Below are 27,976 nucleotides of genomic sequence, written 5' to 3'. Positions count from 1 at the left end.
CTCTCTCTCCCTGCTCTGAATGGAGCCACCCTAATAAAAGGTTAGGTTACTTCACAAAACCCAGATTATTACATATGCACCATGTGGTTTTACCTCAATACATTAATAGCGATTTACTAGAGATTTGGCACCATAATATTGTATACATTTTAGGTGGATTTGAGTTAATTTATATAGTACATTAAAACACCATACTGACATATTAGATTTAATATCAAATAATAATTGCACACTTATATAATAATTACATAATTTAATTTGTTATAAATTTTCCAATCCAACATCTTTTTTGTTTAGTTGAAATGGAGGATGAAGATGGCACTTGTTTATTTGATGTTTTGTGGTAAGTGTTATATCCTTCTAAAATGAATTTTCTTAGTTTGTGTGCATTTTAAAGCATTCATAACACAAGATTTGCAAGCTATTTTGCTCATATGTTAACCTTTTAATGTTTTACTGTGAAACAGTGACCCTCAAGCTCTGAATGATTTTCTCCATGGGACAAATGAGGTATGGAGGGATCATGATATTATGGTGTGGCTTTAATCTTTAATGCTAGTAACATTAGTGCCTGTTACAGTACTTTCACCAAAACTTGTTTCAGTTGCATTAATTTTGGAACCTGTGCACTCTTCTAAGGACATATATAGAGAGATCTTACATGGATAACTTTGAAGAACCTTAAACAGAAGTCAAATCTTGTGTTTGTGTATACATTTGTGTGTGCAAATACAAGTTCTATAACATTATCCCATGTAATTAACTGTCCATCCTCCCTTCTGTTCAAACAGCTGCCAAGTGGAGACTTACTCATTAATTCATCCTCCGGAGAGCCGTCACTCTTCACAGACACTCCAGTGAGTCTAGACCGCTCTCCCCATGGAAGAGGGAGCATATAGATTTGTTTCAGCTGGGACCTCCCAGAACTTGCCTGTCTAAAAAAAAAACAAACAAAAAAAAAACACTTTTTTTAGTTTCAATAGAATAGATTTGTGACTTTAAGCTTTAAAATAGTGTTTGAATACTTTTAACAGTTTAACCAAACCATTAACATGATTGTTGTGACCGTTTTGCAGAGCCCTGCGTCTCTGTTAGCAGAGGATGCTAGTTCTCAGGACACTCCTGTCTCTGGCTGTGTTGATCTCTCCTTTCTGGAGGAGGCACTGCTGGCATCACCAGGATCCTCACTTGGAAGTGGAGGTCCAGAGGTGCAAGAAGATCCCAATGTCCAAAAAGTGGAACAGCAGAAAGAGTCAGATGAGATCTGTGACATTCTCCAGCAGAGTCTCCAGGAGGCTGACATCACCGAGGACACTCTCGCATTAGAGGCAGGACTTGCCCAGACAGTAGAAACGCTCCAGTTTGGTTTGTCTGGCACATCCCTTCCTTTGCCTTCAACACCATATTTCTCCAAACCATTGACCCTTCCTGGCTTGAGCTCTTTACCAAAGGACACCCAAACAGCAGTGGAGCCTCCTCAGCCATCTTTATTAGCTGTTGGCCCAGGCTGCCCCTCACTCAAACCTGCAGGAACGCAGTTAATGAGTCTACTTCCTGGGAATGTCTTCCCCGCACCTACACTCGAGGCATCCTTTTCTATTAATTCAGCACAAAGCACCAGCATGATTAGCCAAAAGACCCTACCAACCCGCCAGATGTTGGCCTCCACCGTTAGAACAATTACCCCATCAGGAGTCATGTTACAAAAAAACCCTCTACCCATTCAGCCTAAGTTACCAGTCAGCATCCAGCCTAGGCTCGTGCAGATCAGTCCCAGGCCATCAGGACAGAAACCATTGCCAGGATTTGCCTTCATATCAACAAATATGTCACAGAGTGTCTTGTTACGCCCTTCTGTTGGCTCAAAGCAGTCCTTACAAGCACAGTCCGCACCAGGTGTCAGCAAACCTGTTAGCTTGAATCTGGTTGGTCAGGGAGGCCCCATTGTCATTCAGCCCCAGGATCCTTTTCAGGGCCAGAGACAGTTCTTTCTGCCGAGCCAAACACCTGCAACTTTGTCCCAGTCTACCAGCATCCCAAGGTGCATTCTTAGTACACCAAGCACTCAGGTGTTTAACAAACCCAATGTTGACGGTTCTCATATTGTGACTGTACGGCCAAGGCAAATCGACTTCAGCCCTATTTTCACCTCCCCAACTGGACAGCTCACCCTAAAAGAAGGGGCTCTTCTGTCAGGGTCCTTACCAATTCGGTCAACAACACCTACAGTCTTCCAGATGCCAACACAGCTAGCAGGGACCTATGCACCTCAAGTGCAGGGGCAGCATGCCATAATCCAAAACACTCTTGGAAACCAGATCACAGTGATTAATAACGCCAATATGCTTATTCCTGATATGACCACCATACCAATAGAAAATGGTCAGTCTATGATACAAAGTCTGCCTTTGGTGCCTCAAGCCCAAGGTGCTTTTATAGGGGGACCAGAGGGAAAGGTGCGTCTAAACCAGAATACAGTTCTTCTCTTGCCCGAGAAAACAACAGAAGATCAAAAGGAGAAAATCAACAAACAAGTGAGTTTCTTTTGTAACTATGTTAGGAATGGTCTTTATTTTCTTAAACCATATTATTTTATGTTTCAGAATCTGATGTGTTATCGTTCAATTTTAAAAGCACTTTTTTGTGGCGTATTACATTTGTTCACTGTTTCTATTCACTTCAGGAGAGCGGATTGCTTCCTCCAGCTTCAGTGGAAACACCTGTTGCAGAGATTCACCCTCTGCCCTCTCCAGTATCAACTCTACTACAGTCATCACCAGATATTAGTTGTATCCCTGAGACTGTGTTGTCATTATCCCCCCAGATGATTACCCAGACAGGAGAGCAACATTTTACTGAAGGAGAGCATAACCCATTGAATCACAATCAGGCTTTAGTGCATCCTCCCCAACAGGTAAATTAAAACTGTGCTCTGTAAATTGCATGTGAACTTTAACAGCGTATTAGGAAAGTATCCTCTACTTCTTCAATAAATACAAAATATATGTCTTTCTCTGCAGTATTCACAAAAACCGTCAGCCAGCCAAGATTTCTTAGCTGCAACTCTGCTTGTGCAAATGGACAACCATATCTCTGCTGCTGTAGGTAAAGCTGAGGACTTGCTCACATCCTTGACTGCATCTGAGACTTTCTCTTCCTTGTATGAGAGTGAAGAGATTCTTATGCCAGCATACCATGGTTCAGAGCACACAGATATTATGTTGCAGTCTCCTATTGGGCAGTGCTCTGTAAAGACCACAGACATAGACTCCATGAAGGGCTCAACAACTCCAGTCTCAGACGAGCAGGATTCCTCTGTGTTGATTGCTCTTAGTGCTGACCCCAAGTGTCAGGAGAGGCCAGTAATGAATAAGAGCCCTTCCTCTTCCTCAGAGAAGTTGTTTATGTATCTGGAGCAATTGGGCCAAAGTCATGTGTTAACTGAGCTTAGCAGAACCTCAGTGTCAACCGACCATGAGTACAAGCAGCAATACGGTGAACATGACACAGGTAAATTCTTAAATGAGACTAACTTTCCATCAGATTGCTGTAGCTATGAAAGAACTAAACACAGTCTGTGTTAGAAAGCAACAGTAGACAGGAACTTATGCAATAGAACATAGTGCTTCTTTGGAACATTTTCTTTTTGTATTTGCTGTACATACAAATACATTCTTTATAACAACAACAACAAAAAATTGTTATAATCATTCTATCATAATTTTTGGCTTCAAATTTATACCTCCCCTAATTAGAGATCACAGTCCCTAGGAACAATGGGATAATCTCTTTGGATCGGCGTGAGTTACAGGAGAAGGTACATCTCCGGCCCAGGCTGCTTGCCCAGGACAAGGAGACCTACTCAATACTTCAGAAGAACCAGGTAAAGGTGCAAAAAGAAACATGAAGTCTTAGTCAAATAATGCTAGATTTCAGGAAGATGTGACATTTCGAATGGATTCAGAATTTCAAAGTCATTCTGAATTTGATGCAAGTAAATCAAAATTCCCTCCATGTCACAGACTTCAACTGCGAGTGTGGATCCAAAAGAGGAGAAGCTGAGACTAACAAAGAGGCAACACAGGCAAGTAAAAATAGATTTATTCATTTGCATACTAATTCTATGTAAATATCAGTATGAATTCAAAAATATTTAAGATGGAAAATGCCATAGGTAGGGCTGTGGCTAGCAAGAAACATCTGAGAACCTTGGCCGCTTTGAATGACCAAGGCCTGCCCAAAAGGCCATTTGACTGACAGGTAAAGCAACAATTATGTTTGTTTTTGTGCCGCGTAATGTTTAGGGGCATGGAAATGTCCCCACAATAACAGACCGGTATGTAAAACTCTTGGACATATTTTAAAGATTCTATGCTGCAAACTTTAAATATTTCACATACTTTTGAAAATCCAGTGTTTAGTTAGTTGATGAGCTGATCCTAAGTGCCCTTTGTCACAGTTGTAAACATGACGGCATAATTTGCATATTGTTCGGACTACAATGTAAATATATTTAAACTCATATTGGCGTCTTACACTGCGGGCTTGAGGTAGTGATGGGATGGCTTGATACTGGGCCTCCAATGCAGTATGGGAAGGTCGGGACAGCTGGTTTGAAAAGAAAAAAAGAATGACTTAGTTGTGTGTGTATACACTTATTTGTAATTCAGCAGAATAGTTTTGCATCAACTGTAACCTCAACACCAGACAGAAATTTAAATACATCACACCTCATTTGTGGATTTTCATTTAACTATGTTCTAAAATCCCAACAAGCTCACCCAAACCTACTTACATTAATTATTATGATCACACACTTGTATATTTTATTGATCAATATGTGAATCCGTTGACCAGACTACACGACACGAGTTGTGGTCTCAGTGTCACAAATTGATTTAGATGACTTTAGATCAGATTAGAAAGCACTGTGTTGATCCCAGATTGATTCCACACTTAGGGTGGAGAAAACAAGTCTGACGTCCAGATGTCGCTGATGCACATTGTGTTCAAAGCTTTGAGTAATGAAGCTCTTTTCAGCACAATTTGATGAAAGCCTCAAACGCTTCAGAAAGCCTTGGTTATAGAATTGATAATAAAGTTGACTTTGAATGACCAATCCTGATTGTAGATAGCTACTATTCTGCAGAATTCAGTTCCAGCCCTGCACCAACACACCTTTCTGTAATTCTCACGTTCCTGAATATCTGATTCACATGTTTTTGATTAGGGTTGGGGTAGAAATTTACAGGAAGATCAATCTCAAGGAACAGGTGTAAAGACCCCTGTCTTAGGTATAAAAGCCTTTTGCACCCAGGGAGAATGGGCAGAGGTCAAAACACGACTCTCAAATAAATGCTTTGCATTGTAATGCTTTCTAGGACAGAAATACATAAAAAGCAACACTTCTAAACAAAACATAGCAGGGTTCTCCAACCCCGCTCTTGGAGAGACCTACTGTCCTGTAGATTTAAACTTTAACCCCAATCAAACACAACTGAACCAGTTAATCAAGGTATTTAGGATTACTTAATTACAGACAGATTTGTTGCAGCAGGGTTGGAACTGAATTCTGCAGGATGGTAGCTCGCCTGGTATCTCGGTTGGAGATCCCTGCAACAAAGTAAGTTCACAAAGGCTTTTCTCTAGAGCAGGGTTGCCAAACTCAGCTCCTGGAGGACCACAGTCTTGCGGAGCTTAAATTCAACCCTAATTTAACACACCTGATCCAACTAATCAAGCCCTTTGGGATTATTTATAAACTACACACAGGTCTACTGAAGCCGAGTTTGACACCCCTGCCCTAGAGAGAAGAGAACATCTGTGTATAGATCCCACTGCAGGAACTAACCCCTGTTTCAGGAACTATTTTGTTCTTTTCACACAAAAGTAACTATTTGGTCCTTTGAGTCCTACCCCAAACCTTGTTAGATGCATCTATTGTTAGTGTTTTATGCCAGTTTCGAAAACAACTGGATACCTCTACCAAAGGATGCCTGAATTCATTTCATCAATACCACTTACATCTGTCCAGTACAACTCCCAATAATGAAAGACAAACTTTTAGATAGTACAACGGAACCACTGCCAAGCGCAAGGCCATTAGGCCTAATAGGTGGAGGCAAGTCCTGAACAAGACCGATATTTTTCTGTGGTACATTGAGAGGCATTGCTAAATCTGAACCCTACACTAGATAGGTGGACAACCAGAATCCAAGTCAAGTCAAGTCAAGATTATTTGTATAGCGCTTTTAACAATGCAAATTGTGGCAAAGCAGCTTTACATCGGCTTGATATAAAGCTGGCTGGCTTTATATCAGCTTTACAGTATTTAGATGGGGAAATAGTTTGTCGAAATAGTGTCATTCTCCTCTGGCCAGACAAAATCATCAGTTTAAATCTAGGCTAAAGCTGAATCAGATTGTGGAAAGGACTCATCTGGTTCCTGTGGTCTTGTCCCGATGGCCATCTTGGAGACAGGGTCTTCACTGGGGTTCAGTCTCTGGGGCTCATCTAGGTGTCCTGGCTGTAGAGGTCATCTCTAGGTGCTGATCCACCATCTGATCTGGATGCAGTCTGGATCTGGGTGGCTAAGGTGACCTCGGAATAAGAAAGAAACAGACTAATATTAGCATAGATGCCATTCTTTTAACAATGTAACAGGTACATCAGGTGTTTTGGGAAGTGTTCTCAGTTCCGGTTGACCTAATTAATGCAGCCTAACAATCCTTTAACGGATTTGAATTATAGAAATGAGATAGTGTATTATGTGTAAGCCAGGTTAAAGAGATGGGTCTTTAAACTAGATTTAAACTGACAGAGTGTGTCTACTTCCTGAACAGTGTTAGGTAGATTGTTCCAGAGTTTGGGCGCTAAATAGGAAAAGGATCTCCCGCCCGCAGTTGATTTTGATATTCTAGGTATTATCAAATGGCCAGAGTTTTGAGATCACAGCGGACGTGAAGGACTATAATGCGATAAGAGCTCACTCAAATACTGAGGTGTCAAACCATTCAGGGCTTTATAGGTAATTAGCAAGATCTTAAAATGTATATGATGTTTAATAGGGATAATATGAATATCCCCAGTCACCATAGCCACCCGATCCAGTCCGTATCCAGATCAGAAGGTGGATCAGCACCCAGAGACGACCTCTACAGCCCTGAACGTCAGCGGCGACCAGGACACCTAGATGAGCGGGAAAAGACCACTGGAACCAGTTGAGCCCTTACAATCTGACTTTACTGCAGTTGGAATTGAACTGCTGGTTCGTTTGGCCAGAGGAGAACTGGCCCCCCGACTGAGCCTGGTTTCTCCCAAGGTTTTTTTTCTCCATTCTGTCACCGATGGAGTTTTGTTTCCTTGCCGCTGTCGCCTCTGGCTTGCTTAGTTGGGGACACTTCATTTCCAGCTATATCGTCGACTTGATTGCAAAGACACTATTTAAACTGATCTGAGCTGGATGATGACATCACTGAATTGAATAATGGAATGCCTTTAACTGAAAATCTTTTTTTAATCTTCTCATTTTACATTATTGACACACTATGTTCCTTTTTTGATATTGTGCAGTTGCTTTAACACAATTTACATTGTTAAAAGCGCTATATAAATAAAGGTGACTTGACTAGGGAGCCAGTGCAGTGTTGACAGAACCGGGCTAATGTGGTCATACTTCCTGGTTCTAGTAAGAACTCTAGCTGCTGCATTTTGAACAAGCTGGAGTTTATTAAACGTGCAGAGGAACCACCCAATAAAGCATTACAATAATCTAGCCTTGAGGTCATGAATGCATAAATTAATGTTTCTGCATTTGACATTGAGAGCATAGGTCGTAATTTAGATATATTTCTAAGACGGAAAAATGCAGTTTTACAAATGCTAGAAACATGTTTTTCGAAGGAAAGATTGCAATTAAAAAGTATGCCTAGGTTCCTAACTGATGACGAATAATTTCCAGAGCAGCCATCAAGTATTATACAGTGATCTAAGTTATTACATGCAAAGGTTTTTGGTCCAATAATTAACACCTCTGTTTTTTCAGAATTTAGCAGTAAGAAATTGCTAGTCATCCAGTTTTTGATATCAACTATACATTCCGTTAGTTTTGCAAATTGGTCAGTTTCATCAAGTCGTGAAGAAATATAGAGCTGGGTATCATCAGCATAACAGTGAACGCTAACACCATGTTTCCTAATGATATCTCCCAAGGGAAACATGTAAAGCGTGAAAAGTAAAGGGGCCAAGTACTGATCCTTGAGGTACTCCATACTGTACTTGTGATTGGTATGATACCTCTTCATTTACTGCCACAAATTGATGGCGGTCAGATAAGTACGATTTGAACCATGCCAGTGCACTTCCTCAAATGCCAACATAATTTTCTAGTCTATTTAAAAGAATGCTGTGGTCGATAGTGTCAAACATGGCACTAAGATCCAGTAGCACTAATAGAGAGATACAACCACGATCAGATGATAAAAGCAGGTTGTTTGTAACTCTAATGAGAGCAGTCTCAGTGTACTATGATATAGTCTAAAACCTGACTGGAAATCCTCACATATATAATTTGTCTCTAAGAAGGAACATAGTTGTGATGATACTACCTTTTCTAATATCTTTGACAGAAAAGGGAGATTCGAGATCGGTCTGTAATTAATTAATTCTTTGGGGTCAAGTTGTGGGTTTTTAATGAGAGGCTTAATAACAGCCAGTTTGAAGGTTTTTAGAACATAATCCTAATGACAATGATGAGTTAATAATATTCAGTAGAGGATCTATTACTTCTGGAAGCACCTCTTTTAGGAGCTTAGATGGAACAGGGTCTAAAATACAGGTTGTTGGTTTAGATTTAACAAGTTTATACAATCCTTCATTTCCAATAGAAGAGAATGAGTGGAATTGTTCCTCAGGGAATCTATAGTGCACTCTGATGCGATACTGTGGCTGACAGCTGCATGGTTACAATTTTATCTCTAATAGTTTCGATCCTGGAAGTAGTTCATAAAGTCATTACTACTGTGCTGCTGGGTATTGTCTGCACCTGCTGATGTTATATATTTTGTTAATTTAGCCACTGTATTAAATAAATACTTGGGGTTGTGTTTTCTTCTAAAAGAGACGTAAAGTAAGCAGATCTAGCAGTTTTTAATGCTTTTCTGTAGGATAGGGTACTTTCCCACCAAGCAATACGAAATACCTCTAATTTTCTTTTTCTCCAGCTGCGCTCCATTTTCCAGGCTGCTCTCTTTAGGGCCAGAGTGTGCTCATTATACCACTGTGTTGGACTCTTTTCCTTAATCTTCCTTAAGCGTAAAAGGAAAGAAAAGTAAGAGTCAATAGTTTCTGTTACATCATCAAGTTGTTCTGAGCTATTGGACATGCTGAGGAATTGAGATAAATCAGGAAGATTATTTATAAAGTAGTCTTTTGTGGTAGAAGTGATGGTTCTACCATATTTGTAACAAGGAGTTGGCTTTACAGCTTTAGCAATATGGAATATACACGAAACTAGTTAATGATCTGAGATATCATTGCTCCCGACTGAGCCTGGTTTCTCCCAAGGTTTTTTTTCTCCATTCTGTCACAGAGGGAGTTTTGGTTCCTTGCCGCCGTCGCCTTTGGCTTGCTCAGTTGGGAACACTTAATTTCTAGCAATTATCATCAATTTGATTTCACAGATCAACTCTGCTGCAATATTTCAACGCCACTGACATCAATTCCATATGACAGTATTAAATCTAGAGTATGATTTCGACAATGAGTAGGTCCTGAAACGTGTTGTTTAACACCAATGGAGCTTAGAATGTCTATAAATGCTGATCCCAACAAATTTCTTTCATTATCAACATGGATATTAAAATCACCAGCAATTAGGACTTTATCTGTCGAACATCATTAGCGCCGACGTGAATAACAATAATATTACTGAATTTACGTTTAGCATTAGCCAGCACTTTTAAATTTGCCAAGATGTCGGGCGCTCTGGCTCCCGGTAAACATTGGACTATGGTGGCTGGTGTCTCTATTTTCACGTTCCGTACAATAGAATCGCCAATAACTAGAGCGCTTTCATCAGGTCTCTCAGTGGGTGCGTGGGGAGTGCACTGAGTGGGGAGAACCTGTTTGATGTTTTGATCAGAACGGAAGAGTGGTGTTTTGACCCGCGACTAGGCCACATCACAGTCACCCAGTTGCCCTGCTGCACGGGCTCTACCGGAACCGAACAATGTACTGGACTCTCTGAGCTAATCGCATCCAAAGCAGTATCTACAGCCCTCACATTCTTACTGTCCTCAACTAAAGTTTGGATGCGTGTCTCTAATTCTGAAATCTTCTCTGTCAGCCTAACTATTTCCCTGCATTTATCACATGTGAATCCCTCGTCGCCGACAGAGAGAGATGAACTGTACGTGGCAAACGTTGCAAACAACAATAGCAGGAGAAGAAGCCATTACTCACCGTGATTGAAATGCAACAGAAAAGCGAAGCTACACGGAGCTACAATCGCAAACCTCTCACAGCAGCACGACAGACAGAAGCAAGCGATCCAGCAATCGACAGACAGTGTCTCATTCTGCCTGTTAACTTGTTGGAGAAAAGAGGATGTCACTTCTGTATGCAGGTTTTCTGAGACTGCTCAGTTACAGTAGCTTTTATACATTCATTGACTATAGGGTGCGACACGGAGTCCAAATGGCACCATGAGACTCTTGTACATTTTGTTTTAAGACACAAACTAGAGATGTTAACTATGAGCAACATAAATTTCTATGAATAAAGCTCAGGGCTGACAATCTCAAGGAGGTTGACGTGGCAGTCTTTGTAAGGAGCAATATGGTTACTCAAATATACTTTCAGTCGCTTTGAATAGAAGTATCTGCTGAATGACTGTTTTCAACTTAAAGGGGTCATCGGATGCCACAAGTTGATATGATTCTGTAGGGTCTTAATGAAAAGTCTATAACAGTGGTTCTTAACTTTTCTTCAGGTGCAACCCACTTTCATAAACAACATTTGTCCCTTTAAATGCTAATGAGCTCTGCTGACCCTTGCCCCTCTCTTCCGTGGGGTGAGCAGCTCTCTGAGAACTTGCTAACTAGCAAATTATTAAGAAAGGCGATTTGCAAAGATTAAAAAAAAAAAAAAAAAATGTATCAGGAATGATTTGCATAAATAGAGGCATTTAGGTAGATCAGGGGGCACATTCCCTTCAAAAAAATCCACTGCGTCTTCAGCAGCTCAGAAGTGGGGAGTTAATGACAATTGCCAAGTTCATTATTACATCCAACAACTGTACTCCTTAATCGTTGTAGACGTTCTTGTCTACACCTGCCCCGCGTCGAAACAATTAGCGGACCAATGACAGCTCATTCAGGTTGGGTCTATGATAAAACGCTAGTGTCAATCAACAGTAGTGGGACCGGCCTGCCAAAACTACGTCATTTTACCAAAAATCTGTGAATGGCTCGATTTAAGAAAGGGGTTATGATTTATAGGGATTTAAAAAAAAAACACACTGGGTGGATTTTTATCATTATAGGGTAGTTGTGTACACACTGTCAATACACATTTAAGTTCAAACAACATTAGGCCACACCTTTAGGGGACAAGGGTATTTTCAGCAGATAGACACGGGACACAGAGTTAAGTGCAATACAAACAACAGGTTTATTGAAAAGCAGCAGAGGGGAATGAGATGAGCAGTAAGTCCGGGTAAGCAGGCAGGGAATGGGAAAGTCTCTTGGGGTTTATCTGAGTGTAAATGTCCTTGTTTCCTAATCCAGGGGATCCAGAGGGAACAGTGGAGCGTGGAGACGGTTGAGCACAGGAGCGATGGAGAACGGGGATAGGAACACAGGAGCAACTGGTAGGTAGACAAAAGGTAAGTGGGTCAGGTTAGTCAACATAGAATGTTTGAGACCTGACAGTGAGTGAACGGGAGGAGTGCAGGGATATAGTGCTGCTGATTAGTGCTGACAGGTGGCGGTGATCAGAAATCAGGGGATTGGGATCAGGTGAGTGTCACTGGTGGAGACTGCGGTGACTCTCTGACAGTACCCCCTCCTCCAGGGGCGGCTCCTGACGCCCTATTAAGGTGACGGGGTCGGCCACAGCCTATGGGTGTGGGACGGTCAGGGTGGTTCTGGTGATACTCGGCCAGGAGAGAGGGTACCAGCACATCGTCCCGGGCCACCCAGGATCTTTCCTCCGGCCTGTATCCATCCCAGTCAATAAGATATTCCAGGCGACCACCCCATCACCGAGAGTCCAAGATGTCCTGTACCCTGTAGACTAGGGGCTCCTCGATGATCTTGGGAGGAGGAGGTACTGCAGGCTCATCGGGTTCTGTGACAGAGGGAGAGACAGGCTTGAGGAGTGAGACATGGAATGCTGGATGGATACGATACCGTGCAGGGAGTTGGAGACGGAAGGTGACCTCATTTATTTGCCTCTCGATGATAAAGGGACCGATATAGCAGGGACTCAGCTTCCGGCAGGGCAGGTGGAGATGCAGATCCCGAGTGGAGAGCCAGACCTTATCTCCAGGACGATAGACGGGGGTGGCAGACCGACGAGCATCTGCATAGGTCTTGTGTCTCCACACTGCCTGCTGGAGTTGGACATGAGCTGAGTCCCAAACTCTCTCACTCACTCAGAACCAGTGGTTGACAGCTGGTACGTCGGAAGGCTCTTCTGTCCAGGGAAACAGAGGGAGATTGTAGCCGGGGTGAGGCCGGTGGTGGTTTGCTTGAGGGAATTTTGTGCATACTCGGCCCACGGGAGGAAGCGGCGTGCTGGTTGTCATGACAGTAGGCCCGGAGATCTCCCCCAATCTCCTGAATCTTCCGCTCAGTCTGGCCGTTGGTCTGGGGGTGATACCCTGAGGAGAGACTGACAGTGACATCGAGGAGTTTGAAGAAGCGTCGAAAAAGTTAATTATAGTGGTCTGTGAGGTCCAGATGGCTCATGCCCAGAACAATGCCCGTCCGGTTAGCAGGGAGATCAGGAAGGCAACTTTAGCCCATTCGCTGGAAAATTTATGGGATTGCATCTCTATGTAGAGTGAAACTTGCAGTAAAAAAACGCTACATTCAACCGCCTCACTCGAATAGTTTGCAGGGATGGCCATGGGACTGGCAGAGGCAGAGGGAGGGTGTGTGACCGGAGAGAGCTGTTCGAAGAGTGTTGACCAGCTTTTCGAGAGGATCCGCAGCGGCGGGGTTCGGGAACTCCATCTCCGGTCGACGGTTCTGGCCTGGTCTTCTGTCAGCAGATAGGCACGGTACACAGATGTAAGTGCAATAAAAACAACAGGTTTATTGAAAAGCAGCAGAGGGGAATGAGATGAGCAGTAAGTCCGGGTAAGCAGGCGGGGAATGGGAAGTCTCTTGGGGCTTATCCGAGTATAAATGTCCTTGCTTCCTAATCCAGTGGATCCAGAGGGAACAGCGGAGCGTGGAGATGGTGGAGCACAGGAGCGATGGAGAACGGGGATAGGAACACAGGAGCAACTGGTAGGTAGACAAAGGGTAAGTGGGCCAGGTTAGTCAACAGAATGTTTGAGACCAGACAGTGAGTGAACGGGAGGAGTGCAGGGATATAGTGCGGCTGATTAGTGCTGACAGGTGGCGATGATCAGAAATCAGGGGATTGGGATCTGATGAGTGTCGTTGGTGGAGACTGCGGTGACTCTCTGACAGGTATAGTGGGAATATGAGTCCTCAATCAATTGTTCCCAACCACATTCCCAGAGAACTCCGACACTGCTAATTTTGCAGCTCATCGACTCTTTAGTAAAGACTCCAATTCTTGTAATGGGTGTGTCAGACAAAGGTAAGCAGATGAGTTGAATCAGGTCTGTTTGTTTAGGAAGCGTTAGGAAGAGAAAATCTGTACTGTTTGTGTGTCTCCGGGAACAGGGTTAATAAGATTGAAAAAGGGGTCAAACAACTTTGAATGCTAGCTGGCCTGAATGTCTGTTGGAAAGGATTGCATCATCATCTTCATGTAAGATGAGACTCCACTAGCAGTGAAGAAAGACCAAGATATGGCATTCTTTTGCTTTGTCTAGGACACCATATGTGAGATACCAAACATGTTTTGAAAGACAAAAAGAATAACATTTTTAAAAAATATGGCCATCCACAAAGTTGCTATTTAATGTTTACATAAATTAATTTAATATAGAAATATTTTATATGTGCATTTGCAGGTTCAAACAGCAGCTGTTTTTGGATCACAGTGCTGTTCTCAACCCAAACACTTCAGCTCCATTTGTTTCAGTGGAGGATGCTCTGAGACATTTGTTGCCGTACCATACTTGTGCTAGAGCACTACCGAACCAGGCTGACTTTATTTCAGGTTTGACTCCAATCATGAAGTTTGAATTTAACAATATTTTATAAACTTGTAGTACTGTAATGGACTCAACAGTAAAATAAACATGAGAAAATATCGGTCATTCTTTATGCAGTGGACAAGCAGTTTGAGAGCGTTTCAGCCATTCTGTTGAAACGAATCAAAGACATGCTGAACAAGTACAGGAAACTTCTTCTGACTGAATCACAGGTAATAAATGGCATAATTGATTAAAATCACTGACCAAAGTAATTGTTCTGAAACTCTAAACATTATTTTGGTTCTCTGGAATAAAAGAGGTGGCAGGTCTGAGTTTTTATTGCTTTCTTCAGCAGGAGAGCCCATCAGCAGAGATGGTGATGCTGGAGCGTTTGTTTCTCCAGTCAGAGAGAGTCTCACTGGCGGAGGACAGACGCAAAACCAGAAGAGATCCAGGTAACAAGGCACAAGATTCTTTTGAGTGCCTTTGTTTCTTACTAGTAAAGCAGGGTTCCTTAAATACAACCCTGGAGGACCACTGCCCTGCAGAATTTAGTTCAAACCCTGTTCAAACTCAGGAGCCTGCCATTTTTTTTAACAACGGAAGATATTGATTGGCTTGTTTAAGTCGTGACGTATTGTCGTAAAAGTCGAAAGTGGCTTTGATTAGGGTTAGAGCTAAAATCTGCAGGGCAGTGACCCTCTGGGTCAGATTTGAGAAACTCCGTTATAAAGTGTTGCAATTACAGCCACAGATTACATGCACTCTGACCTGAAACAGTGAAATGTGAACAGGTTTCATTGTTTTGGTGGTTCAGCAGAGACCTTCCTCATTTCCCGAGCCAAGAACTCATCTCAGCACAGTCATTTGTCATCAGTCCAGACTGGCCTTACCAGTTGTCCTCCATCTCCACCATCATGGACCTTGCAATCTGACAGACCTCCTGGCCTCAAGACATATCGCTCCAGCAGCAAAGGAGCAATACGCCTCACTATCAAACAAGAGTCAGGATCCAGCAAAGTTATCCACAACTCATGTGATGCCTCACATGTGATCTCTGGGTTTAAACGAAACTACAGAGGGCAGCTAACTAAGGGAGGAGCCATGCAGGGGAGAGATGAATCTCTCAAGCATCCTTTGTCAAATGTTGCAGAGGACAAAAATGATCAGAGGCCAGATCAGCTAAACGAGATGAAATTGCACCTTGACATGGAGACAATTAGGACAGGTAGTGATTCGCAGAACCTCTCTGATTCTGTGGCCACTCAAGACTATGTAGCCCCAAGGGTGCAAGGCTTACTTCCAGAGCAGTGCACTCCAATGCATAAAAGGAACAAGCTGACTGCTTCGGCAGCAGAGTCTCTCAGTTTGCCTGCTTTAGTGGAAGACGGGGAACTGAGTGAACACCTGCAAAGTGCTTTAGACAGCATCCTGGAGCTGCAAAGGTTGCAGGGATCTGTAGCGGGGGTTAAACCCAAGATCCAACAGCCTCGTGCACTGGATCAGGCCGTCAGCAGCATGCTAGAAGGACAACTATAAGACGGAAGAGCTAGATGATGAAAGGAAAAGCCTGAAGATTCAGGATATTTGGCTTTCACATCCTGCGATCCACATCCAGCAGACTCATTTTTATTAATTAATTTTCCTGAGAAAGAAAGTCTTATTTATTATGTAAATAGAGTAAATAGAATCTGGAAAGTTTCTTGAATCTTTGAAACCTTTTTGTGGAGATACATTATACTAATTTATAGTCTTCTATCAGTTTAAGACAACTTTAAAACACAAGTGCAGTTTGTCTATATGTATATGCCATTTTGATGTGAATGTGTCTATAACAACGTTATTTCTCTTTTAATGGGGACTTCGGTTTGCTTGACACTGTTTGGCTGTTTTTAAAAGTGGGATAGCCAATGTTCATATTTCAAATTACCAAAACAAACACGCCCCTACCCCAAAAGGGTCTCGTCCCTATTTTGATAGATCCACCCCACACATACATACGCAACCCAGGCAACGATTAGTTCTGTGAAACAAAGAAAACCCAGTGTTACTCACCTATCGAGAAGAAACAAAGCAACCTTGGCATCGGATCGCAGGCCTTCCCGCTCCTTCAGTTCTCTCCAACGCTGAAAAGCTGATCCGATATTTGGGTCCTACTTCTTGCCTTATCATAACACCGTACCTACAGTAGTTAACATTTGAAGTGGATCAAAAAAGTTCAAAGTTGTCCTAAGACAAGAACAACATTTTTTTTGACTTTTTGGTGCCGAAAATGGCACGGCACAACAAAATACTACAGAATTCATAATCAGTGATGCTGTCTACACTGGATGGGACATGACAATTCCCCGACAGTAAACTGCTGCTGCGTTCTATTTATGACATATTGACACAAATTTCAAATGATTTTCAATGGTCGCTTTGTTGCATCTGGTGTAGACAAGCCTTCTTTTGTTCGCTCGGCTCATGTGCGCTGAACTCTCTCTTCTGCATCATGAGTAGACACACCCCTCACTGCTGATTGGCTACAAGTTTGTTTTGGTACTCGGCCGACTCAGTTTTCCAAAGCGTTTTTTGAAAAAATACATACCCCAACTTTAATAGCTTTTTACCAAACTCCGGGGCTCCTGAGGAAGCAAACCAGAGTACATTTGAAAAACGGCAGCTTGGGGTACAGTTCATGTGGACGTAAACTGGCCTAACAGCCTTAACCTGTGAAAACTGCCTAATACAGCAATTGTGAGAATGTACCAAGGCAAACTGCTTGATCATAACTCAAGTTAAGAAAACACCAGCCAAATGAACCAAACTGATGTCAAGCAGACTTGGGTCTGCAGTATAAACTGTAGTGTGAAAGCAGCCCACGTGTTGGAAGCACAGACAGTTCAGAGAATGATGTCAGTTCCTGCTTGTTTACCCCCAAAGAAAATATACCCCATTTCATCCTAAAGTCACCAGCAAAACCACCAGTGAGATTTCATGAATGTGTTATCCTGACACAGACTGAAAATGTAAACGTAACAGAATCGCCATTGATAATCTGGCGGTAAAGTACGCCTTATTCTGTAATGAACTGTACTATTCCAGTTGTGGTTTAAGACCAGATGCATAAATGCAAAAGCAATAAGTAACAGATGGTTGATAAAATATGGTTGTGCCTCAATCAAAATTCAACATTCTTTTGCATTTCCGTTGCTATAGATCATGCAGCTGTTTGAAAAGTATTTGAGTCACTCCTGATGTTCAACACACACTTAATATGGTTAGAATACAGATCTTGCATAACTCTTAAAAATTCCAGTATCTGTTCACCAAAACCTAAAACAGTAACTAGAGACATCCAGTCTATAGTTAGCTATAGGATTATAGGCTCTAGAATTGTTAATATTTTTTCTTTACAATCTACTACAATGTCATGCTCATGTTATGCCAGCGATGATTACTTCATTATTATATAACAGTAGTATGGTGAGGCATTTTATAAGTGTTTCTTTGTCCTGTTAGTTTCGTCACTTGATATACATAAATATTGTGCTCAAGTTATGTGTTCATGTTAACTTTTTATGTATTGCTTCCCTGACAAATGCAATGCACTACTGCAGAACACTTAGCCGCCAAACTGAATACTGTGACTGGCCCTAAATGCGACAAGATGTTTGTAATAAATTATTTTGTTTGATTTAAACTTATATACTATACTGGGAAATGTAGCATATTTGGCACTGATCCAAAACAGACATATGACACAAAGATTGTTCCGACACCACAATCAAAGAGGCCTTAAAGCTGCAGTACAAGATTGTCAGAATCACTAGATAAGTCTACTAATGTTAACCCCCACTTTTAGACCCTTTTTTTACTACATGTCTATAAAGATTAAAATCAAGATTATTTATTAAATCTTGATTTTCTGAGCAATAAACAGTAAAACTGCATGAGTGTTGGACTGTTTTATGAACTGCTATACTTCAGGATGTGAAAAAGTAGTATATTATACAGTATCTACAAGGTAAAAAAAGAAAGAACAGACAACCTCCAGACAACTCATCCAGTCTTATATGAAATTTTATTTTTTTTAAATTGACATTATGGAAACACAAGCTTTTAATAGGTTACATCTGGACAAATGTAAATAAAAAAGGACAGCTGTAGTGTTTCTTAAGTTAAATTATGTTAGGCTCAGACTTCAGTGTCCTTGATTTGGCCATTTATATTTGTTTCCATCCCATGGAGCTCAATCTCTCAGGCTGAAACTGCAAATACAACACAAACTAGCACTCTTGATCGAGGTGAGAATGAATTTCATCCATCATTTTAGCCTGTCTTCAGTGTGCCAGGGGTATATATACACACACCGAAAGATGTTATGCTGGTGTGTTTTGGAGGTGTCCTGACTCTAAGAATGATGATTCATTGTACAGACATCATGTGCTGAGTAGTGCTCAATTTGGTCCAGACTTACAAAGATAAACGGAGTTTCCCTCAAAACCCACAAAAACAAAACAAACAAAAAAAAAACACCTGAAATTAAATAGAGCTCCATTATAAGTAAAAATGGCCATTTTGTTTAGCCTCAAAAGACAAACTGATTTAACACAAACACATTTAATATGGCCTCAAACCTGCAAGAATTGTAAGCTATGAATCTTTTATTCAATTCATGATTAGGAATTAAGAAGAGCAGGTTTGGGCTGGTTAAAATACAGTAGATTCTACTTTTCACAGGGAAATGAGAATGCGTTTCAACATTTTAAACATTAAAAAGTGTGCACATTACGCTTTTTTATATTTTACCTATCACCACTTCTGTTCTTGCACTATCCTTGAGTTTAGCGTTCTGCGGTTCACCACAGAGGCTTTCGATCGCCAAAGAGTCTCTTACCCAATCTCCATCTGGTCCCTTAGGGCCCAGTCAAACTGGGGCCACAGTCTAGTCTTAGGTTGTTGTTTTTTTTCTCATTTGGAAGTCATCACCGGAGCTTACCTGTAGCCGAGGCGAGTCAGTCTCTGGTACACACTCAAACGACAGGACGAGGAGTGTTGCACACGCAGTGGAAACCTTCCTATCCCAGCAGTTGTTGCACAAAGTCTCTTTCTGTTTGTGTCACGAGGAGATCAGTTGAGCTGGATTTGCAGGTCCTCACCGTACTTGCGCAGATATTTGTCATGGTTGTGGTTGACGGACCAGAGAGGGGGCAAATGGCGGGGCTGCATGCTGGTCAGAAAGTGTTGTCGCCAGCAGCGCTCCAAGTCCATCAGGCCCCGCAGACCGTGCTCTGCATACACCTGCACTACCTTCAGTCCATGCGGCACATAACTCTCTTTAAAGATCCTGCAAAGGTAGAAGACATCGACTTTCACAACCTAACAACTCAGAACTGCATCTTCACATCCTGCAAGTATGCTAACAAATGTGACCCTGGAGCACAAAACCAGTCATCAGTAGCACAGGTATATTTGTAGCAGTAGCCAACAATACATTGTATGGATCAAAATTATACATCTCTTTAATGCCAAAAATCAGTAGGATATTAAGTAATGAAGATATTTTGTAAATTTCCTACCGAACATATATCAAAACTTAATTTTTGATTAGTAATATGCATTGCTATGAACTTCATTTGGACATATATTCCACAGTTTTGCAATAAAGGAGGGACCGATTCACGTCTAGAGAGCAGTCTTTGGTTCTAATAAACCCCATAAGTTAAGAAAAACCTTAAGGGGAATTTTGGTAACGGATTAAATCAATCAATTATTGTTTATTATTCAAAATAATCAGATTATTTTCTTCTTTTTTTTAAATAAAAGATTGGATCAATAAAGCATAAAAAATAAGTAATCTTATGGTTTTAATAAACAATACTGTTAAAATTTGTTCAAACTGATTTCATTTGATTGGAAACTACAGTGTCTCTAATTAAACTTAATAATTAAAGTTTTTAGAAAAGTTTAGTGGTATTTTCGTTTCATCTCGCCTCTGAAGGACGTGTATTAACGTAGTTTATAAGCGCAGCTCTATTTTCGTTTACAGCAGTAACCCAGGAAACACTATCATTATACATTCATATAAACTCCCACTCCAGTTGTATTGCAATTTGTTTGGCATCTCAACTGATTTGAATAGTCACATATTTGAACCGATTTTCATCGTTACATCCTTAATATTAGATCAATTTAGACGGAAAAAAAAAACTGCACTTTATAAAAGGTAAAAATACTCTCAAAATCAATTCAAGGTGGCAAATATTGGCCATTAAGAATACAAAGAATATGAAAAGCGGACAGTCAGACAGGCCTAAACCAAAAATAGCAGCTCAAAAACACACTTAGCAAAATATTGTCTAATTATTGTTATCGTCAAAACCCCAGAACATAGAGATTTTTATTTTTTTTTCGAAAATAATCACAGCCCTAAATGCAACACAACCATATATTAAACACACTAGTTGACATCAACCAGTTATTGGGTGAAAACTAGTGCACCATCCTTGCCACTATAACTATACTTTACGTTAGTGTTTCCCAACCTTTTTTCTGTTGTGGCACAGTTTTGATATGTACAAAATATGTTAGGCAGTTAATTAATAGCATCACATTTTCATCAGTTTGCAGGTTATAAAGTTTATTGTAGCTATATGGGCGCAGTTTTTCTTGTTGTTTAATACATTTGGCCAAAATCTCACAATATAAAAAGTCGAACCGCTATGCACAGGATATTTAAAATGTAGGCCTATAAGTGTATTGGCTACAACTAGACAGCAAATGCTAAGACTCTTCTCTGCACTATAAACACACAAAAACATTAGCCTGATGACCAATAGCACTGATTTAAAATAATAATAAAATATAATAGAGAAAAGGAAGGTTTTGATCATTTTTCACGGCACACCCGACAACCTGTCAGGGCTCACTATGGTTGGGAAACGCTGCTTTATGTAATATGAAAATAATAGTTATAGTTTGGTTAACATTTCTCTCAGCCCCTTCCTGTCTCCACGGGTGGCTTTGGTCAAAATAAGCTACCTGGTTTCCAGCGCGGCAGCTTTCTGAAGCATCTCTTGCGTGACCTCCTGCTGTGCGTTGCAGAAGAAGCTCTGGATGACTGACAGGAGCTCCTCCTTCCTGGACTGTGGCATCCCGTCGCTGGCGCTGAGGAGAGCCCTTGCGGCCGATCGCACCCGCCGGCGGTCTGCGTCCTCCAGCAGCCGAATGCCCTCCTCGCAGCCCTGTGGAGCAGAGTGCTCCTCGGCCAGCCGCTGCTTCAGGACCCCGTCGTGCACGTTTGAGGCCGCGTGACAGGAGGTGCACAGCAGCAGGATGTCATGCGAGTTGTGGTCCTTCATCTCTGGCGGGAAGTGGCGCCTGTACTCGTGTGGGACAATGTTCTTCCTAGGTTAACATGGACAGACAGTAGTTGAGGTGACGAGTTTGGCGAGTCCCACTTTGCAAACAATCTCAAATAAATGTCAGGAAGCACGAGACACACCTGATGTAAGAGTCGGCTTTCCCGCACACCACGCACACGTTCTCTTTGGCTGTGAGGTAGTAGTCTTTCTGGGAGTCTGGACGGCCTGACGGCTCAAACAGCAGCCGGACAACGAATGGATCTTCGCTGACCAATTCTGAGATTATGTACAGATCATATTTTACTTGCAATTGTTGTATTTGATTTTATTCAATAATAATAAGTGTTATTTTAATATCAGTATCACTGACATACTATTATAGTTTGTTAATATTTAATTCAATGTTTTAGTTTTTTTTTAGTTTGATAGTTTTTCATAGTATATTTTAAATTTATATTTAGGCTTTTGTTTTAATTTAAGTTTGCATTCATGTTTTAATTTTGTTGTGCTTTGTTATTTTTTAAGTAATTTTTTTTTTTAGATCTATTCAGGGTTTATTAATTTTTTATATCAGTTTTAGTTTTTTAGTAAATCAAGTTAAACTAAAAACTGATATGTTACCTTGGCAACTAGCTGAAGAAAAAAAAGTTTATATTTTATTTCAGTTAATGAAAACTAACTTTATAAGAACCCTGGTAATGATTTTTTGGGGTCCTCACCCCCTTCAGTATTATATTATTGTACATAAAGGTGTTACTGCCATCATGAGCAAACTGCATCTTGAACTTAAAGTAAACGGCTTTGTAACATTCACACATGCACTGCACAACAAGGGGAAAATGCATTTCAAATACGCGTTGAAAACTTCCTCATTTGGTCAGCAATATGAAGTCGTTGTGTACCTCCTATACCCTTCTCCAGGTACCATTTTGCTTTCTTCTTGTCACATGTGCAGAGCGGCTGGCCATCGGGAGCATGAAGGAAACAGTTATCATAAAGGGGTGATTTCCTGAATCAAGACAAACAGCACAACAGTCACATAAAGGAGTTCAGATCCGAATATCCAAAGCATGTCAAATTTTAATACTTTGTGCAAGAGATTTCTTGAAAGATTAGTCATGCATTTTATTACCTTTAATCAGATATATTTTCACTGTGACTAATGCAACAGCTAATTACAGGAAAAGTCAAACACCTTCTTCATTACCTGGCCGAGTAACCAACTCCCAGTGGTTTGCGTTTGTTCCGTCGCGGGTCTGGAACTTGCTGGTCTCCAGACTCGGGACTCTCCACGGTGGACTTTCGGCTTCGCCTCCTCCTCTCCCCGTCTTCCCCCTCTCCGTTATAGCGCACCCTGAAGGGCACGTCTACCAGCCCCTGGCAGCATGATGCCAGCTGGACAAACGTGCTTTCACCCTCGGCGGGGAGCCGGGGCTCTGTCTTCATCCCCAGCAGGTGAAAAAACAGGGCAACAGAGATCTGGGCATCATGTGCTGCATAGGCCATCTGGTGGATACAGTATGACAGAGTGTTAAACGATGACAAGTTTCACTACACAGAGTCTATTCCAGCTGGGCATTACAGAATATTTATAAGGCATTACTGACAACATAAAATTCAAATCAACAGTGAATATCACAATGATTTTGTTGTGCAAAAGATTTAACTGCATGCCTTATTTGTAACTAGATTAATTATGTATTTTAGTTTAGTTTTAGTTTGGTTGGAGAACAAAAAAGTAATGTTTATAAGCTTTTTTAGTAATTTAGCAATTAAATTTCTGTATTTTAATAATGATAAAAATGGTTTCCTCAATTTGAGTGGTTCAAAACTCACTTTTAACTTTTTTTAGATATGCAATCTGAACAAAACAATTCATTTGATGAATCTAAGTGGTGAAAAAGTCACACCTTGGATGTTTTTTAGCCAAATAAATGGGAAAGGCCAATACTGGGCAGGGCAATACTGTATTGGTCATACAGTGTATAAATAGCCTAAAATCCTAAATCAACTGCATAACTGTGTTATTACTACTTCAGTAAGCTATAACGTTAAACAACAACAAAAAGTTAAACTCTTGTGTTCCCGGTCAAAAATGACCTGAAATGAGCCAAGCTGCGACTCTTTTTGAACACGGTCAAATGGAGAGATGCTGTTGTAAATCTGAAGCTCCATTAGAATCCTCACCTGTTCTTGGGTCAACACATCCGCCTCCCAGTCACTGCAGCGCAGCTCCAGCGATTTGTCCAGTGAGACGTTCAGCAGATCCGCAGCCAGAGACTTCAGACTCAAGCCGTTATTCAGCACCGCTTGCCTTCAACACAATCCAGGTCACCTCAGGTCACTCCACAAGTTCTTTAAAGTCTTACTGACTTACTAAGATTTGAATTTATGACATTTAGAGACACCTGGTGGCAACTATAACTGCCTACCTTATTTACTTGAACACATTCAGAACTGATTGAGCTGATAATGACACTAATGACAGTGTTATTGAACTGAATTCAATCAACAACTGAGCAGAATATTTACACTATTCTTCTGTAGAGCTGCTTTTCAAAGTTGAATTAGTTACATAATTCCTGAATTTTACAGAATTAACATTTATTTTCCTTTGTGAGCTGTTCTGAAACAATCTATATTGTATGTAAATGTGACTTGACATGATCATTTTTTGATTGAAGGGTTGCATGATTTAGTGGAAAAATCTAACTGCAATACTGACAACAGTTTATCTAATAGCATGTTCAAAATATTAAAATAAAGCTTTGAAAGTTTCATAAAAAGGTAAACCTCACATTTCAGCCTTTAAACAAAGAAAATTTTGTAATTGATTAATAATTTGTTATATGTATTTTATCAGCTCCATAAATAATTCTAGCTAACTTATTCGAATTGTTTAAATGTGTAGAATCCAAATAAGCTTGTTTTTTAATTTACAGCAGGGCATGCAAATTGGGTCTGTTTTTTGGCCAGACAGAACCTGCTGCACACAAGCTGAATGTGAATGTAAGTCTCTGTAAATCCACTCACTGACAGCAGGTGGCGCTTGTGGAGCAGCAGAATTACAGCTGTTTCCCGTAAACTCCTGAACAAAGCAGCATTGTCATTCAGAACACTACTTTATTAGGTATTACATGGAGCGAAGATGCCATCAAATCTTTTCTGAAGACAGTCAGAACCTTCAGAGGTAGATTCATAATTAATTCATTCATATATTCAGTTGTATAATTCCCTTAGCACCCTTTTAAAACCTCCCAGGTGTGCTGTGCACACGTTACTTAAAACTGTGAATGGTTTATGCTGGACAGAATTGATTTGTCCTCAGTTGTTCAAATCATGGTAATCGAATAATGATAATTAAAATCTGAAACTGTAATACTAACCGTGGGTAATTTTATCATGATTTATCTCCAAACCGATAATCGTTACATGCCTAATATATAATAGACGCCATTTAATACAAATTTGAATATTAAAATCATGAAAAAGTGGTTTGAATGAATGATTCAATGATGCATTTTTTAACAGTCACTTGTCGCCACCTAGTGACAAAACAATGTTATCGACAAACATTATACGAAGCGCCTGTTTTCAAAAGATGACTATTTTGATCGCTGCCACTGACCATGTTTATATCCGAACTTTCATCCCAGTATTTCTGTGACTGTAAGACAGAAATAATACTGTGTCGTTGATTTGAATGTTTTGCAAAGGTTTAATAGACACGGGCGAATCGTTGTCATGTTGAAATTAGATCGCGTGGGTGTTTGAATCAAGATCACTATCTTTTAATGATTAATAGTGCAGCTCTACTGGGTTTATTTCGATAAACTGTGCAGCTCTAAGAGATATAGTAACATTTAAAAATATACTATGCAGTCTTGGATCAAACTGGGGCATTACCTCTGTCTGAGGGCCAGGTAGCGCAGGTCCACGGTGCAAATCAGAGTCAGACCATGATCATGAGTCAGCCGTTTCCCATCCTCATAACATCCCACCCCGACCTTCAGCACACGGGGGTCAGAGAGGACCCTGACGAGACCCTCAGGGAGAGGAAGCTGTGCATCACGAAACGCCAGCAGTCTGACCAGCATACAGCGGCCGGAGAATGTGGCCAGCTGGAGTAAGGAAACCGCAGAGGGCTTGCCTTTGACAGACACCTGTGAAAGCAGACAACATCGTCTAGTGCTGCCGCTACGCATGCAATGTTTAAACTGAGCCACTCACAGAGCCATGCTTACACGCATGCTTTTTACCCATTCACAGTCCAGTCCCAGAACCGGATAGACGGACAGTTCCTTCTGGAAACCAGGCCAGAGCGTCTCCCACTCTTCTGGCGAGCTGACGATCACGGGCGGCACGTCTAACGGCGAACGCGCACGCAGAAGCTTCTGGGTTTGCGGCTCTTGTCTTGCTGGCTGTGAGGCCGTGACGTCCGCTTCGAGCTGGGCTTGGACGGGCTCAGCTGAAGCGGGGCCCTTGAGGACCTTTCTCTTCTGTGTGCGGATGCTGCGCCACAGGAACAGGCCGCCGAGAGTGGCTCCTAACATAGTGGCCAGAGCCGCGGTGAACGTGCTCTGCTTGGACATCGCTGCAGCTGCACCAACTCCACACTGAAACTGAAAACGAATACGCATTATTAAATACTCACCGAGGATGGGTTTATTTGATGAAAATACAGTCATTTGTGAACTATTATTGCCATTTTAAATGCTGTTTACTGTATACTTTTAAAAATGTAATTTATTCCTGGTTACAAAGCTGTATTACTCCAGTCTTCAGCGTCACATGATTCTTCAGGAATCAGTCTAATATACTGATTTCCTGCTCAAGAAACATTTCTGATCATCATCAATGCTGAAAACAGTTGTGCTGCTTCATGTTTTTGCAGAAACTGATACATTATTATTTTCAGGATTCCTTGACGAAGAGAAAGTTTAAAAAGAACAGCATTTGTTGGAAATAGAAATCTTTCATAACATCATAAATGCGCTCACTGTCAGTTTTGATCAGTTTAATGTGTCTGAATTAAATATTAATTCATTTTTTTATTTACTTATTTAGTAGTGCATCACAGTTTCTACAAAAATATGAGGCAGATTATAATAATAAATGTTTCTTGAGCAGTAAATCAGCATATGAGAATGATTTCTGAAGATCATGTGACACTGGAGAATGTGTGCTGGTGTAACATTGATGTCCAGGAGTACTTCTCCAATCTTATTAAATGCATGCACCATCTTTTATGACAAATTCTTACATTTAACCAAATTCGATTAGATTATTAAGACAATGCAGAGATGTTAAAATGAAATGAAACCTCAAATCAATAAACATTCACAATTGTGCTGATATTCAGAAAAACCATCACTCTGGCTCGAGTCTAAACCATAAATATAAAAGAAGAAACTAAAAATCTTGCTTTTTTCAAGCCTCGTTTATATCATTTGATGCTGAAAATGGTGTGAATATGGGCTCTAAACAACATATCAGTCTAGCATGCTTTACTACAGGAAAGCTATACTGAATTGTCATTTGACATCGTGTTTTGTGTTAACAGTACTTATTAACACAAAGCTCCAGCAGTTTTATTGTAATGACTGTGAGATTGTAGCAGAAGCCAAGGCTACCACATAACTATATACTCCACAAAGTATGTTGTGTTCATATACTCTACTGTGCTTTCGTCAGAACATTGTCACTATTTAAATACAAAACTGAAACAACATTTTGATGTAGAGTTCAGAAATAAATCAACATCTAATTAAATCCCAGTGTGTTTGTGTTCATGTGAGAGATGCAGCGGACTCGCTCGTCCAAATGAATCGCTATCTAACGTGTCGTTCTCGTGTGAGTGTCGCTGTGGATATACACACCTGGAAGCTCAATAGATGTCAGAGTAACGAGCGAATACTACTGTAGTCTCTCTCTCGCACGCTTCTGATGAACAGCTGCAGCGCGTCTTCTTCTGCGGGTTTATCTCCTCAGCGCTCGCGCCACAGCGACACTTCTGCCGGAAGCGCGCGACTACGCCAATCTCACTTTTATAAACATTATTATTATTTTGCAGATAATTAAACACAGTGCTCATTACTGTAACGCTTCTAGATTGTGTGAAACTTACATCAGGTTTCAGAAAAGAGCATTTGGTGTGAATGTTTTATTTGAATATCTGTTGAAGAATGAAACGTTAAAGTATTTGGGACCACAAAACCAGTCTGAGATTTATACATCTGAATAAATAAGCTTTTCTACTGATATATGGCTTGTTAGGATAGGACAG

At 40.9% G+C, this 27,976-nt stretch overlaps 2 protein-coding genes across 3 annotated transcripts; one reads left to right on the top strand and one right to left on the bottom strand.

Annotated features, from left to right (window-relative positions):
- Nucleotides 1-302: 302 nt before the first annotated feature.
- On the top strand, nt 303-15,880 carry LOC306886354 (BRD4-interacting chromatin-remodeling complex-associated protein-like; the record flags this gene model as incomplete). Its single annotated transcript, XM_079443394.1, has 12 exons — nt 303-343; nt 468-510; nt 792-857; nt 1,077-2,534; nt 2,684-2,914; nt 3,021-3,510; nt 3,756-3,883; nt 4,023-4,084; nt 14,216-14,364; nt 14,477-14,571; nt 14,694-14,796; nt 15,159-15,880. The coding sequence occupies 12 exons, from the start codon at nt 303-305 to the stop codon at nt 15,878-15,880; spliced, it is 3,588 nt and encodes a 1,195-aa protein (XP_079299520.1).
- A 2,509-nt stretch (nt 15,881-18,389) lies between these two features.
- Nucleotides 18,390-27,677, bottom strand: LOC306885932 (exonuclease 3'-5' domain-containing protein 2-like). Of its 2 annotated transcripts, none has more exons than XM_079442756.1 (9): nt 27,570-27,677; nt 25,935-26,312; nt 25,597-25,853; nt 23,878-24,004; nt 22,898-23,196; nt 22,593-22,699; nt 21,831-21,966; nt 21,368-21,733; nt 18,390-19,673 (listed from the first exon to the last, which is right to left on the bottom strand). In XM_079442756.1, exons 2-9 carry the CDS (start codon nt 26,280-26,282, stop codon nt 19,457-19,459), a joined length of 1,857 nt encoding a protein of 618 aa, XP_079298882.1. In that variant the 5' UTR covers nt 26,283-26,312; nt 27,570-27,677; the 3' UTR covers nt 18,390-19,456. The 2 variants fall into 2 exon arrangements, with proteins under 2 accessions (XP_079298882.1, XP_079298883.1); XM_079442757.1 differs by having other exon boundaries at nt 25,950-26,312; nt 27,570-27,663.
- Nucleotides 27,678-27,976: the final 299 nt, after the last annotated feature.

This window comes from Barbus barbus (genome assembly GCF_936440315.1).
Source record: "Barbus barbus genome assembly, chromosome: 20".
Lineage (NCBI taxonomy): Eukaryota > Metazoa > Chordata > Actinopteri > Cypriniformes > Cyprinidae > Barbus > Barbus barbus.
The sequence above is the reverse complement of the archived record's forward strand: the minus strand, read 5'-3'. Positions and strand labels throughout refer to the sequence as shown.

Excerpts from the sequence above, each read along its gene's own strand:
- LOC306885932 (XM_079442756.1), bottom strand. The coding sequence starts at position 26,282 with ATGTCCAAGCAGAGCACGTTCACCGCGGCTCTGGCCACTATGTTAGGA. Across the intron at positions 23,197-23,877 it reads ATGTGTTGACCCAAGAACAG|ATGGCCTATGCAGCACATGA; the intron begins GTGAGGATTCTA and ends TGTATCCACCAG. Across the intron at positions 21,967-22,592 it reads CCTGGAGAAGGGTATAGGAG|AATTGGTCAGCGAAGATCCA; the intron begins GTACACAACGAC and ends ACATAATCTCAG.